The 18,447-nt window shown below is 36.3% G+C and overlaps 2 protein-coding genes across 3 annotated transcripts in view; both read left to right on the top strand.

The window, feature by feature from the left end:
• LOC137396277 (polyribonucleotide nucleotidyltransferase 1, mitochondrial-like) overlaps positions 1-5,923 on the top strand; it is a 34,579-nt gene extending 28,656 nt beyond the window's left edge. For both annotated transcript variants that reach the window (XM_068082472.1, XM_068082471.1), the window contains exon 18: positions 5,293-5,923. In XM_068082472.1, coding sequence (XP_067938573.1) covers positions 5,293-5,444 — 152 coding nt within the window. In that variant the 3' untranslated portion in view covers positions 5,445-5,923. The remainder of the gene's footprint in view (positions 1-5,292) is intronic.
• A 1,847-nt stretch (positions 5,924-7,770) lies between these two features.
• On the top strand, positions 7,771-18,145 carry LOC137396936 (uncharacterized). Its single transcript, XM_068083227.1, has 8 exons — positions 7,771-7,826; positions 8,759-8,928; positions 9,809-9,954; positions 13,561-13,668; positions 14,150-14,283; positions 14,844-14,978; positions 16,704-16,960; positions 17,867-18,145. The coding sequence occupies exons 2-8, from the start codon at positions 8,871-8,873 to the stop codon at positions 17,995-17,997; spliced, it is 969 nt and encodes a 322-aa protein (XP_067939328.1). The 5' UTR covers positions 7,771-7,826; positions 8,759-8,870; the 3' UTR covers positions 17,998-18,145.
• The last annotated feature ends 302 nt before the right edge of the window (positions 18,146-18,447 follow it).

The raw sequence follows: 18,447 nt of genomic DNA, 5'->3' as shown, positions 1-18,447 counted from the left end.
ACACATGAAAGAAACACAATGACCGATTTCTCCCAGTTTAGCGATTCTTGTCTGTAAAACCGTAATACTTTCCTTTAAAAACCAGTAGCAAAGTTGGAGTCGTAATCTCTTCCAACTGAAGATCAGGTAACTTCTCTTAAACGTTGGCTTGCAACAAGATTCGCATTACAGTTATTTGGTATTAAAAGATTCACCATGTCTTACTCTGCTGTGTTGTAGGCGCAAAATATGAGGAAATGTGATTACAAGCTCTTAAAAGCTCAAAAACGAACAGTTGATCGCAGCCATCACGAAACCGCCGTAGATCGGAATCAGTTTTTTTTCTGATGTAGTCATTACATTTGGTTATTTTTTTGACACGTGATGTTCTCACGTAAATTGAAAGGCCATTAAAAGGCTCTATATAAAACTTCTTGTAGATAACTCAGTTTATGACAAAAACTTTGGGTTTTACCAAAGACTCCGTATCAAATATAGATGCTCGTTACTTTACAGTTCTGTTTCGGCGTGGTCTAATCATCTAGTCATAATCTGATCATGTGACCCATACTTCACGAATAACTTCTGCAGCATTTTTCGATTATCACAGGTAACCAACAGGCTCGTCATGTTTATCAGACAATGATATGTACTCCTTCGAACGAGGTTGAAAAATTAAATGAATTTTTATGGTAGGTTGTATGATAGGTTTTATCGTCATTGTGATGCTGTCACTTTTAGCAGTGATATCTTATAACTTACCGTAAAAATTCATTTAATTTTTCAACCTTAACCTTTAACATATCATTGTCTGATAATCAAGACGAGCCTGTTGGTCACCTGTGATAATCGAAAAGTGCTGCAAAAATTATTTGTGAAGTATTGGGTCACATGATCAGATTATGACTTGATGATTAGATCAAGCCGAAACAAAACTGTAAAGTAGCGAGCATCTATATTTGATAAGGGCTCTTCGGTGGAACCCGAAGTTCTTGTGATCAACTAGCGCTACGAGACGTTTTATATCGAGCCTTTTAATGGCCTTTCAATTCACGTGAGAACATCACGTGACAAGACAATAACCAAACTGTAATGACAACGTCAGAGAAATAAACAGATTCCAATCTACAGCGGCTTTTCGTTTTTGAGCTTTTAAGAGCTTGTAATCACATTTCCACATATTTGGCACCTACAACACAACAGAGTAAGACATTGTGAATCTTTTGATACCAAATAACTGTAATGTGAATTTTGTTGCAAGTCAACCTTTAAAGGGTGTGTGTTTAGTAAGCTAAACTTATTTGAGGTGAATTCAAAGTTTATGTTATACTTACGTCTGTCTTGAAGGTAAAAACTCCCTATGGTACTTTCTGCACTTGGTACATTATAATGTTACATTTTATTGCAGATCATGACTACTAAATACACTAAATACAATAAAGTTACTCTAGGTGACTGTAGTTACTAAGGTTCACATACTATTTTGTTACTAGTTTTTAATATGTACAACACATGAAATTTCGACGATTTTTACCAGTTGATGTTTGCATTATATAATTACTATGGTTTATATACCCTACATACGATTGTTAACCATACGATGCCAAGTCTGGAATGGATCAAAATCATATCCTGAGCTGCACCGTACGCGTAATATTGCTTGTACAGTCAAATCTCTGACTACAAAGCTAATTTTGTCAAGCTCTGTTTCATATGTTAACCTCGCAATACCCCATGTGACATTTTTTACAACAGTGTTGTAGATTTGCCCTACCATAAATATACATGCAAGTAGAAAACGTATATTTAGACCAGAAAGAGTAATCTTTCAGCTACACAGTGATACCAAATTTGATTGGTTTACAGCTGGTCATATGACCTGGTAGCCATTTTTATCATGGAAACACAGTGAATGTGTAACTGACTATAGCGTGGTGTCCAAAGTTGCCCTTACACTGACAAAGTCAGCAAATATAAAAGGAAATCATAAGGTCGAAAGGCTTCAAAAGGTCAGGGAGGCCAAAGGAAGGAGGAACCACCTATGTTTATTCATCAAATGGTCGCGCCATATTTACCGAAAGTGATGAGGCCTTGAAGTGTTTTACAAAGCATTTCAATTGGCTTTTAAATGTTCCTGGACAATATACCAGACTTAGTGCAGATGAAAACTTGAATAACTAAGTTGCAATCAACTTGCACAGACGATTGGTTAGCTTATCGTCTAAAGCCAATCATTAAAACCCTAAATTGTGGCATCTAGGCAAGATTTGCCCTTTATGCTAACACTAGCTGTGCTACCCAGCATTGCCCGGGTAATGAAAAATTCTTTGGACAGAAAATTGATTTGTATTTAACATATAACAACATTTGCCGATCTAACTTTCAAACTACATATCATGAGAGAAGTAAGTGTTTTGTGTAGTTTAAATAAATTAAAAGAGAAAATAAAAACAACTGTAAAACTTTTCAAACGTTGTCAAATAACTGTAACTAAAAGTTTTGTGCAGGACAACTACAGTAAATTAAAAATAAATATAACAACTGCAAAGGTTTTCAAACCACTAAATTTAAAATTTCATAACTACTAGCGACATATATCTTTAATAACGTACAGTGGAATCTTGGTTCTCGAACATAATCCGTTCCAGAATGTTGTTCGAGATCCGAAACAATTTTTCCAATTAGAATGAATGTAAGTAAATTTTAATCCATTCCAAGGCGAGAAAACAACTTCGGAAAAGTATTTTACATTTCACACCATAAACTACTGCATACTATAAATAAAAACGGGTAGATATAGATCGTGTTTAATTTTAATAAAAGGTTTTCTATTTATGATGAATTTTATTTTTGCATTTTTTATTTTCTTGGTTTTTACTCTTAAAACATGATAAACATTAAAGGTTAAGATACAATGACAAAAATGGCAGAAATTGATAATGAAACAGCAAAAAAATGCAACAGATCAGTTACATCAAAAATTGCAGGAAAAAAATATAAACAGCAATGGCACCTTTACTTCATATATTTGAAGGAGAATCCTCCTCCAAAAAGGTTTAGGGTAACTCGACTGGAGGGGCTATCTCCCTAGCAAATCTCTTCATTAAAGGAGACGTCGTCCCAGATGGTTCCTCACTTTTTGTAAAAAATTTATGAAGCGTTAATTGCTTCTCCGTTTGTTAACGAATGTTTCCCTGCTGTTTCCGGAGCTGTTCCAATTTCAATGTGTTTGCTCCGAATTTATGTTCGAGATCCGAGACGAACAAATCTCAAAGTCTTTGGTTGAAAACCGAGTTAGTCGAGAACCGAAGCGTCCAAGATCCGAGGTTCCACTCTATTTAATCAGTATACAAATCGCCAAATTTTAAGTTCGAGATAAATTATTGTCGATATCGTGGGGCCGAATGAATTAGCCCTAAAGAAAAAAAAACGAAGAAGCATCGCTTTGCATATACTTAAATCCCGAAATATTTCTGAACACAGTCATCGTAACTCATGGACACAAGGCTAAAATAATTAGCACGCGCATGGTGTATGCGGTATATGAAAACTGCTTTGGTCACTATACCATTCAGTTCAGTGGTAGAGCATCCGGATAAGAAACTTGTCAATGCATTCGTATTAATTGTTGTGAGTTCAAATCCATCAGAATGAGAAATTTCATTATTAAGATTTTAATAGCTTTAGCTGGAGGGACACACATACTTTGATAAATATGAAGGATTATCACATTGTTTGAAAAAGTGCTCACTAGTAAAACTAGAGCTGACTAAAATCAACCTTGAGTAAAAGTTACCAAAATGGTTAAAGCATTATACTACTAAATAGTTTCGTGCATAGTAGGTGCACTCTTCAGGTAAAATGACTTTCATAACAATGTTGTGAAAGTCAGCGCTGACTAGCCACTTTCAAGTGGGTTCTGGTTACAAGTTGTCTTATGCTGAATGAGTATTACTGTAGCTCTCATGCACAACTATAATTGTTGCAAGCAATATGACTGGTGATTGAGTATGGCTCTTTATTTCGCGAGCTAAAGCTGCACAGAGATGAGTTAAGGTTACGACGCCGTTCTTAATGATGATCAAAAACGTAACTTTTAGTCTTGTAGTTTCGTCGCTCGCAGTCAGTATCTTGTGCTCTGTGCTCTGTGCTCTGTGTTCTTCTTTCACTAGGTATCTTCTTGTTACATATTCTTACCCATCCATTTTTACCTGAAGAGTGCGCCTACTATGCACGAAACTATTTAGTAGTAAAATTCTTTAACCATTTTGGTAATTTTTACTCAAATTCGATTTTCTTTTAAGAAATATATATATATACATATATATATATATACAGCTAGCCTGGCACATTGCCAATGGAAAATTCCAGTAAGCTAGTTGATAGGTGTTAGGCTTCCAAGGACTGCACGCCGAGAGGTCGCGTCAGCATTGTCCAGCTACGCTGTTCTAATAATAGCGTAGCTGGAGGGACACACATGCTTTCACATTTATATATACATTATATAAATAGAAGATAGATGGTCAGCTTGGAGCTTTAAAAATTTTGGTGTTGTTTGCTATAGGGAAATTAAAAGTAATCACAACTACTGTTTAGTGCTCGACTGTAATTTCCAGTAAACTATGCCTGTCACATCAATATGGAATCAATTGGCACCATCATCACTATGTTTCCATGGCATGCACGGAGCGCATCATGCGGGTTTGGAGTTGCGTTATCGTGCGAATTAAGTGTTTTCATGGACATTCCCATGATGCGGATTGACTCCGCTACCTTGTTGAAAAAAGGTAAGGAATTGTACGCTATAAGTTAATAATTACTGACACACGTGTTAGCAGCGCAAACACATGAAACTCGATCAAGAAAGGATGACGGAAGTATTGAAAATGTTAAAATTGAATAGCTGGCGTGTTATTTTAATGCGCATCATTCGCAAGTGCTGTTTCTATAATTCACAAGCATGATGGGTTCGATAAAGTTTTGCGAATTGCAAAAATCGTTTAGTTTGCGGATTTACGCCCTTCCCATGATTCGGATTGACTCAAATTTGCGCGTCATGGAAACATAGTGTGTGATGTATGAAAGCAAACTGCTTTCATAAGGCTGCTTAGGATGTCACGAGCAATTTTTTCACATTAACAAGTCAAGGCTTCTACTGTGTTTTATTATTTACACTATACGATCTTATTTCGAAAAAGTAACAATGTTGTTCATTAGTGGACTGAGACTCGAGACCAAATTTATTCAATACGAGGATTCAGTATGCTTGCTATTAACCGAATAAACAAAATTCATATCATATTCTCTCTCCAGGTGGCTTTGCAAAGCGTTTTCTTCCAAAAGATGACAAGGTTCGTGCTCCCAGCGCAAAGCAAACACTTCCACAGGCCAATTCTGATTTGCTCCACGATGTCAGCGAGGATAAAGTTGTGGAGCCTTATGACAGCTTCGTTAAAGAAAGGTGACGAAGCACGACTGCGGAGAGGATTATTGACAGACCTGTTGTGTGGTGTTTCAGAGCAATGGTAGAGTCAGACAGCGGTGATATCATGTTGCTGGGTAGAACTTAACAAAGCCGGGCTCCCACATACATTTCTAGGCAAGATATAAAACTTGATAAACTGAGCCAATTTAAGATGTCAAGTGCTTTTTTACTTGCGATGTCCTTCATTAGGATTTCCAATTTTTCAATTTTGTTTTACTAAAGAGATCATTGCATGAACATCTTCCTTATAATTCAATTTGTTTGAATTAAGTTGTGTTTGTGTGATAGCATCATAGTTATGTCGAATGATGGCCTTAGTAATATTAGGTCAAGGTCACAGGTGTGATGAGGCATCTCTTCTCAAGGAAGCTCAATGAAAATATTACTATTTTCAAAATACTTATCAAAGTTTCATTGTAAAGAAGATATGAAACCTGAAAATAAAATAATACTACTTATTACCAGACATTCTCCATTTTCTTTATTTCAGATTAGACAACTTAGGTAGTATTTTCAAACTTCGTTGTAATTGCCTTATCTTTTCTGGTTTTTGTTTATAAGTGTCTCAGCCAATTTTTACTTTTTGCACTGCAGAGATAGTTTTTTAGCAAGAATATCCTTTACATTGCTACTAGCAGCGCTGTATGGCTGGTGGTAGACAACTCTTAATAAATAAGAAAAACAAACATTCAGTTTAGTCTAAGGGGGTTAGTTGGTGGCACTGTGACTCACAGCTCGCATATGTTTGGATTCACTAGTATTATTTTATGACATTTATTAGCCACATTTTGACAGTTTCTTGTCTATTCAGGCCATCATAATGATGTAAAAGGCTATGCATTATATTATCCAAGGCTATGCGCGATGTAGCATAAGAGCCAAGGTTGTTAGCAATACGTCACATGAGCAATGATGCGGGCATAAAATCTTGTGATCAAAGGCTATTCAAATCGTTTTATGAGGGAAACCAATGTGCAAATCGTTGAGCTAGTCAAGGCTATCCTTCTTATTTCATAGGTTCAAAGTTTATGTACAAAGTATTGCATGAGCTAAGGCCATGCATAGGGTATTGAGTGAGCTAAGGCTATGCATATTCCTTTTTAAACAAGTTATTAGATAGTGTTTTCCCTTCTGCACTGGATTTGAGTATTTTCTTTGATGTGCTCATGGATCACTCTGGCATTTAAGTGAATGAGCAACACTGACACCTTGCATTTGCAATGCGCGTCGACAGTGTTATTGTAAATCGTTTAGCGATCAAGCATGCAAAATCCACAAGGCTCTTTTCAAATTTGTTTTAATCACCAAATCTGCAAAGTTCAATTATTAGCGTAAACAATAGACTTTAGAAAATTATACGCCCCTGCTATACACTGTTTAAGCAATTGAAACCACTGAATAGATGTCCAATAAATAGAGCTGAAACGGTGTTTACAAAGTTTTTATTCATTCTTATTCTGATGTACATGCTGACAAAACTTGGATTTGCTCTCCGCTGACATGCCCACTACTTTAGGGCATGAGGCTACATGCCCTAAAATCTAGGAATTCATAACATTGTTAAGAACTGCAGTATCACAGTTTGAGGAATTGTCTACTCTATTGTTAGAGATAGAAATGTGTGATACTTGAGAGTAGACAACACGCCAGCCATTGATTCATGATGCTTTGTCCGGTACGCTTTTCTCAATTGTTCATTGAATCAGTTTTGATAGTTGTCAACATTGGTTGAACAAGTGAGCTTCGGCAATAATGAAATTCCTACTAGTTTTCACAAAGTGCTGTGAATTTTTCTCATGAAATATATTTCTTGAAAAGAATACAATTCTTCTCATGTTGTTTTTATCATGTAGACGAGTTTGGGACTATTAATGCTATTGGAATAACACCAATATTGTAGCCTAACTGCGGGTGCAGCAGTAACACTTCTAACTTGCTGATGGTAATTTTAGTTGCATATTGCTTGCTAGAGTTTAAACTTCTAGTTGTAGTATTATTCCAAATACGTTTGATATCCAACTTGTTGGTTGACCAATTGAATTTGCTTTCTATACAAACTGTTCTGACACATGGCCGGTTGGCTGGAGTCAATCTCGGCTATAGTGTTTGTAATTGGCACGAATCCAGCAACATTTAATTCATAAATTTTGGCACTGGCGCAGCTCTATCGCATAACAGAACTTTCTATTTAGCCAAGCAATGTTTCCTTTAATATCATAGTGTGTAAGAGCCTATTGACTAAGTGGTTACTGTTGTCCTCTACTCCTAGCAGCAGAGTTTCTGTTTCATTTTGCAATTTTACTTGAGGAGAGCTCGTGCCAACTCCGTTTTCTATTAGTTGATCTAGTGAGTGGCCTATAAGGTGAGTTACCATATGTGAAGTAATGGGCAAGAGCTGAACAGACATGCAAGATGAGTAAGCTAAGTACACTGCAGGGAAGGAGTGTCTTCAACAACAGCTGTTTCTTGCTTGTTTTACTAAACTATATTTTATTTAAAAGCCTCCAAGTGAAGCTCGTTGGTAGAATTACTATAAAAACATTCTGTTTATTGCTGTCTACTCTCCGCTTTTGGAATGTGTTTGTCCAGAAAAATGCTGCTGTTTTGACAGCTGAATTGGTTTACGCAGCTCTCTTGGTTTGCGATGCATCCCAATTAACAAGGCACTGCTTAGATAAACCCGCACCTACATGCCAGCTACTAAAAGTATGATCGTTTTCTTACTGTAAGTGTGCTGCACCCTTTCTATGTAAGGCCTACAAGTGCATCCAAAGGGACAGATTGTGTCAGATCAATGCGCTGTGGGTTTTATAGCCACCACCGATAATGGATTCATTTCTGCAGGAAGATCATATAGCATTACTGAACAAAGACTCTCCTGTCAGATTATTTGCACAGCTTGACTGTATTCTCAGAGAAATGAATTAATGACTTACTTTATAGAAACAGAGGCATTCTCACCGTTGCGGGTCCAACTGAAGCAATTTGTCATCTCTATTGATGACATATTGGTCGCCTAGAGATTTGATTTTGTCATGACCAGGTGGTGTCATGCGCCAAGCAGGAGCACGTACTTGCTTGGGCATGCATATTGTTGATATTTGTTTTCACTTTACTAAATATCTGTGGCAGTTTGAGCTATTATGAAAGGGCATGCCATGGCCTAAGCTCCACAAGGATAAATTAGGCTAAGTTTGTTTCTTTATCTTTTTCTTCGAAATTTAGTTTAAATATTGATTGTTTAAATTTTCATGAAGCAGAGTGTCCGAAATCACTCAACTGTTATGCACTTAGCAGGCACTGATCTCTCCTAGTGCAAGGTTGACTTACACATGCACTGATCTCCCCTAGTGCAGGATTGACTTATACATGCACTGATCTCTCTTAGTGCAGGATTGACTTAGCAATGAGTGGAAGTAGCCAGTTTGAGTACTCCAAGAGTGAGTCATCGGAGAGGTCTTCAGGTAAGTAAATAGAGGACTTCCTTTCTAAGGCTATTTATATATATATACATATATATACATATATCACAATTTAAATGTTCATATACATGTATGTCTCTTGCTCTGCTTCCTTGAGCCCATCTTCACCAAATTCACAGCAATAATTTCTCGTAGTCCTGGGTCCAAAGCATAAAATCAACATATTAAATAAAACAATAAAATTATTTTTTCTACATTCTTTTTTATAGGAAACTTATTAGATTTGGTTGTGTTTAGCCAGATGACGTTATCAACGCATTTATAGTAAATATATAAATTCATTTCAATTGTGATCAGGTCACTTGTCATCTTTAGGATGTAAGCTTGACAACTTTCAATATTTCATTTGTCTATTTCTTAGCTTCTGTTTTTATTTCAACTGCGAAAATATCTCTATTGCCAGCAACCCAGCCTAGATGTAAAAACCTTAACGTGCAGTTGATATTTTCATTGAGAGCTGCATTACCGATGAATCTTGCAAAATAGATGTATAGTCTGCTGTACCCCAGAGATATCCCTATATTTTAATAATATGGTTATATGCGATGCTGGTTTGCCATAAAGAAATGTGTTAAACAGCATAGTACAAATGGTCAGCGATCGTTGGTAATTGTGGCTAATGCTGTTATTTGAATATTTTATCTCTTCTCTATGCCATTCCTAACATGACCTAGAAAAGAGTACATGACCTAGATAAGAGTACATGACCTAGATAAGAGTACATGACCTAGATAAGAGTACATGACCTAGATAAGAGTGAGTAGCTTGGGAGTTTAAGAGAAGGAAAAGATAGAAATGATGAATTGAGAATTTTTCTGATAATAGTATCTACTGATACCTAGCATCTATTTGTTCTCTCTAGCTTATGGCATGCTGAAAGCTCGCTTCCCCACTCAGAGAGAACTTGCTGAAATATATCGAGAGTTGGACTCACTAAAAAAGGACAAGAAGCTGAAAGACGATACAATTAAGTTCCTACAGAAAGAAAAGGAAGGACTTATGAGAGAGGTAAGTCAAGCTGCAGAATTTTCTAGACAGGAATTCCCGCTCCAAGTCATGCTGCAGGGATTCTTGTGTCAAGAGAATACTGCTCGTGTGACTGTGCAGTCAAAATAGGTAGGCAATGTCGCCTGATGCATACCTTCAAATGAAACTTCATCAAAACATTATAAAACTACAGTTTTTATAAATAATCGCATATAATTAACAAAGGACCCTGGTAGGACGTGCTGTCAATATGGTACAAGTGAGAGGTTGCGACACCTGCTGTCAATATGGTACAAGTGGGAGGTCGCAACATCTGCTGTCAATACAGTCCAAGTGGGAGGCTGCAACACCTGCTGTCAATATGGTACAAATGTGAGGCTGCAACACCTGCTGTCAATACAGTCCAAGTGGGAGGCTGCAACACCTGCTGTCAATATGGTACAAGTGTGAGGCTGCAACACCTGCTGTCAATATGGTACAAGTGGGAGGCTGCAACACCTGCTGTCAATATGGTACAAGTGGGAGGCTGCAACACCTGCTGTCAATATGGTACAAGTGGGAGGCTGCAACACCTGCTGTCAATATGGTACAAGTGGGAGGTTGCAACACCTGCTGTCAATATGGTACAAGTGTGAGGCTGCAACACCTGCTATCAATATGGTACAAGTGGGAGACTGCAACACCTGCTGTCCATATGGTACAAGTGGGAGACTGCAACACCTGCTGTCAATATGGTACAAGTGGGAGACTGCAACACCTGCTGTCAATATGGTACAAGTGGGAGGCTGCAACACCTGCTGTCAATATGGTACAAGTGTGAGGCTGCAACACCAGCTATCAATATGGTACAAGTGTGAGGCTGCAACACCTGCTGTCAATATGGTACAAGTGGGAGGTTGCAACACCTGCTGTCAGAACATGAAACTCAAAATCATTTCACCTGTTTTAGTAGTTATCAAGCATGGCTAAAATTTGAAGTCTAGAATTTATTGCGAAGATGGAATACATGTACATGTATATTTAAAGTGATCCAACACTAGCTGTTAGGAATGACATTTATAGGGTAAAATTGAAAAAACCCGACTAGCAACCGAACTGTGTCTCTATATTATCATCATTTTAGTATCGAGTCTTGTGCAAAGTAGTTGTTTTCAATTACAGAATACGACAGACTTGTTTTATATTCATATAATACTGTATTAGTAACTTCTTAATGATATAGACATTCTGATATCTGTTTTACACAAGTCATAAAAATCTTCTGTTTCCATTCTTCACCTTCACATATCATAGAGCGACAAAGAAGGCTGTGTGAACACAGAGGCAGACGACACACGACTTACTGTGTCTGCTGCCCTCAGGGGTTTAAACTCTGAATGATAATTCACATACAGTATCTTTCTTCATAGAGTTTCATAAACTCATAGACAAGGATATTAGAAATAGATTGTGTGGATAATTATGCTTTTCTAATAAAGCAAAAGGATGGTCAAGTGATTACGTATGGTCGATGAGAATGCTGACCCTTATCACCCTTGGCAACAGTAACGTCATGCTGTCAGTTACTAGTTATATAATGGCTCCATATAGCTGCAGGGAAAACTTCCCACGGTGACTCGCTATTATTCTCCTGATGACAGCTAATTAGTATAAATTGTTGCGCTGCCGTTCCTAATTAGTGTGTCACGAAGAGAAAACTGTTCACTTCAGTTCTCCTGTCAGAGGCAGACTTATAAAATAGTCTATTGTTTTTAATTGTTGAAGTTGGCAACAAAATTTTAACCATTTCATCAAAGTATAAATGAATAGGCCTACGTGTCGTAAGTCCAAAAGTAGGGCTAGCTATTTAGTTGTAGCTTTTACTATCACATGAAGAGAGTAAAATCTAGAATACTGGAAATAATAATATAGCGGTTTAGGCTATGTTCGAAGCTTGCGAGTGTCTAAAGGTAGAATTAAATCACTGATTTGGAGATGACTCGTTGCTGTTGTATTGGATCAACGCCGAAACCATGAAATCTACAATTGAGCAACATATTTACAACAAGTTCTTTCCCTGCAATACCTGCTGGGAAAGAAGAAAAAAACACAAAAAAGAATGATTTTATAAAAGGGGAAAAATTACCATGCCATTTTAAAAAATACTCACCGAGCTAATTCAAATAGTCCGAAGAAGCCAATTAACAGAATAAATGCCAAAATGCTCTCATCAGAAAAGCTATCTATTAATCATCAGCTATGTGTTGCTCGTTGGAATTCACAAATCATAATGCCAAGCTTGAATAGAAAGTACCGGAAGTAAAAACTTGTTGAGGCTCAGGGCCAGCTACGGAGGCAGTTCGATCTATGTTGAGACACAGGGCCAGCCACCGGAGGCAGTTCGATCTATGTTTAGACACAGGGCCAGCCGCCGGAGACAGTTCGATCCCCCAACCAAACCACTACCACAGTTGGTCGAACACACTACACGTCGAAGCAACTCTCGTAGCTCTTTCGACCTCAACACAACAATGCCTTAATTAAGCAGACAATAAAATTGGTGAATAATAGACAAAAAGGCTACTTGGGTTCTCTTATACATAACATCTGACTATGTAAAAGAACTTTATCTTTGACCCCCAAGTTAGTATAGACTCCATCTTTTGTAACTTGCTTCTTTCATAGCATAGCACTTAAAATCAGGAAAAATCTCAAATTATAGCCCCCATAAGGAAATATTTGTGATTCTCTTTATCGAAAGTCAGCATTTTATTGTTAAAATACTTATTCAAATATCCTGCCTTGCAATGTCTCTCAGCTTACAAATTGTGTAAACTAATGTTATGTTTTTCAAAAAGATACAACAAAGGTTGAAATGTAGGGAGATTTGTTTGGAAGATAAATCTGTTGTTGCGGCTTGTGTGAAGCACCTTATGTAAAGCTTCTTGCGACACCTGATTCAAACAATGAAATATTTTATTTATTACCAGTATAAGAAAATAAATTGCGGATTGAGTCACATGTTTGGTTTGCTTTCGATTCATAACCCCTTCAACGTGGTCAGATTTTCCTTCCTGTCACCTCTCAGTCTCACTGAAGATTACCATATATGCTAGATTCACCACGAATAGGAAACGCCAAAAATATATTTGTATCATGTGACTTTATGAATATTTTCAGCAGTAATAAAATTAAATGCTATCCTTTTGTCAGACTAAACATTAAGTTAATTGTCTAAGCGTATTTTACCAAACACTAAATGGTAGACTTGTTACTGACAGGGCACTTTAGTTGATACACTTTCGTAGTTTTGTTTTTAATAACAATCATTTTATTAGCAATATCTATTAGTTTGTATCATTGTAATAATATTCACTATATTATTGTAACATTAACGATATCATTAGCAATATTGAAATTTTATCAGATTAGAGATGGGGATCCAAAAGCCAATAAGGTTTTGTGGACAAAATTGGAGAGTCAAAAGTTTTTGGTTTTTTGTGTTACCACTAAACATTCATCTTGATAAATCTGGTTTTAACAACAATAACAGTCATGGTTCAACCATCCTCTCGTGAAAAGTGCTGTTCAATGTATTTTACCTTATATGACTATCATAGCTAATAAACAATTTTTCTGCAATTTTAGCTTAAGCACTATGAACAGTTGTGTGAAGGGGTGGTCTCAGACATAACATCTCACAGAGAGTTGGAGGCGGAAAATGCGCAACTTAATGCAGACATATTACACCTCAAGGTGAGGAATTCTTGATGTCATGATTTTCGTTCCAATCAAAACCCACAAACATAGTTTTTGTGTATTTCTAACATCTATGTATAACTTTTCATTTGCATTGTTAAACATCAACACAGTGATGTTTTTTATTACATGTTAAAAAAAAATGAAAAGATAGGAATGGTTAAGTGAGCTGAACAAAAGTGTTTTGAAAGCTTGTAATCTAATAGTATTGCGGAGGAGTCGAGATAGTGAATTGAAGGTTGTAGTAACAGAGAGTTCATAACCTGAAATATACAATTTTGGGTGTAATACGTTGATGTCACAAAATAAATAGTGTTAATCATAGGCCTGTGTGTGGAAAGATAGATATAAATGTTCTGGGCATGTGAGTAAAATGTCCATGAAAATGAGACACAATTAGTATTACATGGATACTTTTAAGCACTATTCAAGAAAGAGATGTGTATCTGTTATAAATCGTTTTCATTTGTTTTTTAAGGATGTGATCAGAAGACAGAACTCTCTTCTCAGAGCTACAGGCACTTCTGGAAACACTCAACTTGACAGACAGTTGGTTACTCGACTTTGCACCAACCTGCTCGCATTATTATCAGAGGCAAAAACTACTATGAGGTTAGACATTCAGCTTGTGACTATTCATTGGTGTTCTTGGGCCCAATTAGCCAATCAGGCGTTAAGAAAAATTTTCCTAATACCAACTGCAGTACTATTAGTTACTATACAACAATAATCGTTTTCTGTTAATGCCATGGCCTTGACCTTAATAATCTTAGCTGATTCAGATTTAAATGACCGTTGCTTCAGTTTTACATGATTACTGCACGTTCATTGGTGAATCCAAATAAAATTAGTTTTTATGTGGTAAGTATGAAGTCTTGTAACCCTTAAAATCACTGCCTAAATAAAAAATGTGGTTTTTATGTTACCAACACACGTGCTGTAAGTGCTGACAGTTGCTGTAAATACTGACATCCACTGTAGGTACTGAAACCCACTTTAGGTACTGTCACCACTGTAGGTACTGACACCTACTGTAGGTACTGACACCACTGTAGGTACTGACACCTACTGTACGTACTGACACCTACTGTAGGTACTGACACCTACTTTAGGTACTGACCCCTACCGTAGGTACTGACACTTACTGCAGGTACTCTTTTGGTTTGTTGCAGTAGCCAGGTTTACAAGGAACTTGAGCACCAAAAAGAAGTGCTGGAGCGATCCAATCCAAAAAGAGGAGACACAACGTGGCAGCTTTTAGAAATCATTGACAGAGCTATGATCGAGCTCAGCTCTGTTCCTAAAAGGTAATCAGAATCTTTACTAGTGACAGCACATGGTGGGTGCTGTGTAGGGCTTCATACCTAGGCTGTTTTACAATTATTACTAGTGACAGCACATGGTGGGGTGCTGGGTAAGGTTTATTACCTATCCTGTTTTACAATTATCACAACTAACAGAACAAGGTGGGTGCTGGGTAGGGCTTCTCCTACATTATGTGACCGACTGGGTTGATGGGCAGGTTTGTAATCAATTTTTTGGGAGTTTTTACGCAAAAGATAGTACTAACCTAAAAATTTCTACCCTAGCTGAATGAGTTCTCTGATCTAAGAAGGTTCACTCGCTAAGCATTAGCTTGTTGTAAGGAATAAAAAGGCACGAGTTGGACACAAAACATATAAATGCAAGGTTAAAGGTTTAACCTTTGCCAGCATGTAAGATTAGGAGTTCAATTCCAGTCAATGTTCTGTTTATGATGATACGGATTTTTTGTTAATTTTGTGGCCTTGACTTTAGTAATTCTTGCTAACTAATTCAGATATATAATACATTTGCTTCAGTCTTATATGATCTTATGTAAATCGTTTCAGCTTCATTCTTAAAGTTGCTTATAATATATATAATAATATAATATAACAATATATATTTTATAATATATATTATATTTTTAATGCAATAATATATACAATATATATAATATATAAGATAAATAATCATTTCAGCTCCATTTTCAACGTTGCTTATTGTGTAGAAAGTCAAATACAAATAAACAAAAGAAAGCTTCCAATTTCTTTTCCATGAATTTGGTTTTATGCTTGTGTTTCACTGAGAATAACAATATGTTATAGCGGTTCACCTGTAACATCTCTTATTCTTCAAACACAGAAACACGCATCATCAGGTGCTAGTTCGTCATATACATAAATGTGCAGATATAAAGTAATGATGCATACCCATTTGTATCATATCTATTTGCAAGTCACTCTCATAATTGATTCTTACACCAAGTAATAACACTCAGTATAAAGCAATAAAATGCAAGCTGTTGATTCCATACTGTAGTTGTAACGCTACACTGATCTAAACACGTATCTTCTGTAGCATTTGATGTCGAGAAGCATAAAAGAATATTTTTTTCTGCATATTTATCAAAAAAAATTTTGGAATGGGTTCGTGTTGATATAATATAAAAAAGGTTTTCAAGATACTTGTTGTAGATGTTTTAATATTCCCCTTGAATATCTTTTTATTTTAGCGGAATATCATGTTATGATACATAAAAAATATTTTTTATGGAATATTCACTGAATATATATTTTCTCCAAATTATGCCACACAAGAATTACAAAACAAAAAAGGGCAAGTTTGTTAATTAAATAAAATAAATGTGGCAGTTGAAGTACCTTTCTCTGTTAAAATGGGTGGAGCATTGGTAAAGGAAATAGCAATATCTTTTAAATAATTGTTAAAGGCTGTATGCAATTATTTCACATATTTTTCATTTATAACTTTTGCAATTTTTTGAAAGCCTGTAATGATTTCGTGAAAAACGAGGACGCAACTCATGAAAGATCTTAAAACCTATAATTGACGGAAAGTAAACATCACAAGCATAGTGATAAACATTTTTTTGTTAAATATGAAACGTGTTTTTAAATTTTTATACATTTCACTCTCCTACTACCATTTCGTAGAATTTCATATTTATTGTGAATATATTGATGTAAAGAGAAATTCCATAAATCTTCTAGAAACCATGACCTGCCCGATATTGGCAAGCCTACTCCACCTTTGAAATACTCTCAGACCAATCCTCTGGCCAGCCCTGATGAAGAAAGCAGACGACCGCAAAGCAATCTCATGTCTACTAATAGCACTTCAATGGCTAACCTTAGTGTGAGTGACACACTTCAGAGATCGGGCTATCAGCGCAGCCGCCCGAACAATCCAGGCAAGCTGGGTAAACTTGGTAAATTGGAAAGGAGTAGAAGCGCACCATCCTTGAATGGTAAGTTTTTCATCATTTCATATATAGACTAGTTGTATTATCCAGCTGATAGGATAATAATTGTTTTTCTTGTTATGAAAGTTTGTGTCAACAGGTGTATTGGAAAAACTGTCATATATGGCCTTGACATATCTTTCAAAAGTTTTAAACCAGCAATTAAATATGTACTAATCAATAAATCAATATGCTCAAAGATTCCTGGTTTTAAATATTTGACATTCGCAAGTGGTTAAAACTAACTATGTATTTGCTGAATGCAATTTAATGAAGTTACAATCCCCATTAGTAGCAAGCCTACTCTCCGCGTGATGAAAAATCTGTAAAAACGAATTGGCACATCCTTGGCAAACAGTTGACATTGTGTCAAAAAAAGATTTCCAAGAATAATAGTCTAATAATTTGCAAATGTCGTCCTTGATTGCTCTGTCTATATTTTTCTATAAAAACCCAAAAATTCTTTAGATTAACACTGTCCTATTCTACTGTAGATAGACAATGTTATGTAGATACATCTATGTATTTACTATATCACAATACAATTACTACCTTGTTCTTAGAGATTCATTCTTGTTTCAATGCTGTCTGACCAGGAAAAACGCCAGTACCACCGACAGCGCCTTCCTCTTCAACAGTTCTTACTGCAAGAAAAAAGGCTTCGGTATTGCTTGAGGTCACTCTACCTACTTCAGAGCAATCAACTACTGAGAGTATTATCCCCCTGCACCTTACCTCTTGTTAAATTCATGACATTAACATAATCCTCTGTTTAAAAGCTTTTCCCATTCCCAGTTTGCTCTAAACTTTTATAATTCCAGACTGACCATCTTTAAAAATTAACAAAACAGAATTATGTGGGCATGAATCTGCCTACACTGTAAGAGCTCAGTCTAACGATGTATGTTTCAGGAATGATTCCACGACCACCCCCTTGTCCCGCACCATCTAACATCAGAAATGTGTTTGAATCACAGGAAGCACCTCTGACAGCAAAAGTTAACATGTTGGATACCCTTTCCTTCCATCCCCCAGGCCTATAAACTTAATGTTTCTCTGATCAGGGATTAATTTAGTACCACTATTGTACAAGTTGGAATTGTTTCCCCTCACATGCTCAATCGTTTGATATATTATCGATAGTGGAGACGTGTAATCATGTTTATCATTGAGAAATAGCTTGATGAAAATGATATCACTAGGTCACAAGTATGTAAATATAAATTTGTGTATAGCTTGTATAATACAAGATTATTTTCACAATTTCATTTAGAGGTTGTTTTTATGTTGCTGGTTTATCATCTGAATATTAAAGTGAAAATACAGTATACTGCTCATTATTGTACTGATCTGAGGTCTAAGTTTGCTGAAAAGCCTCACAGGTTTATACCGAATGTTGCGTGTTTGGAACACAATATGTATGCTTACGAGCAAGAAGTTTAGACAAAAGGCAGCAAGAATTTAATCTATTAAAGTCAGACCTGGTCAATACT

The sequence above is a fragment of the Watersipora subatra genome, chromosome 5 (genome assembly GCF_963576615.1).
Source record: "Watersipora subatra chromosome 5, tzWatSuba1.1, whole genome shotgun sequence".
NCBI classification, from domain to species: domain Eukaryota; kingdom Metazoa; phylum Bryozoa; class Gymnolaemata; order Cheilostomatida; family Watersiporidae; genus Watersipora; species Watersipora subatra.
The sequence above is the reverse complement of the archived record's forward strand: the minus strand, read 5'-3'. Positions and strand labels throughout refer to the sequence as shown.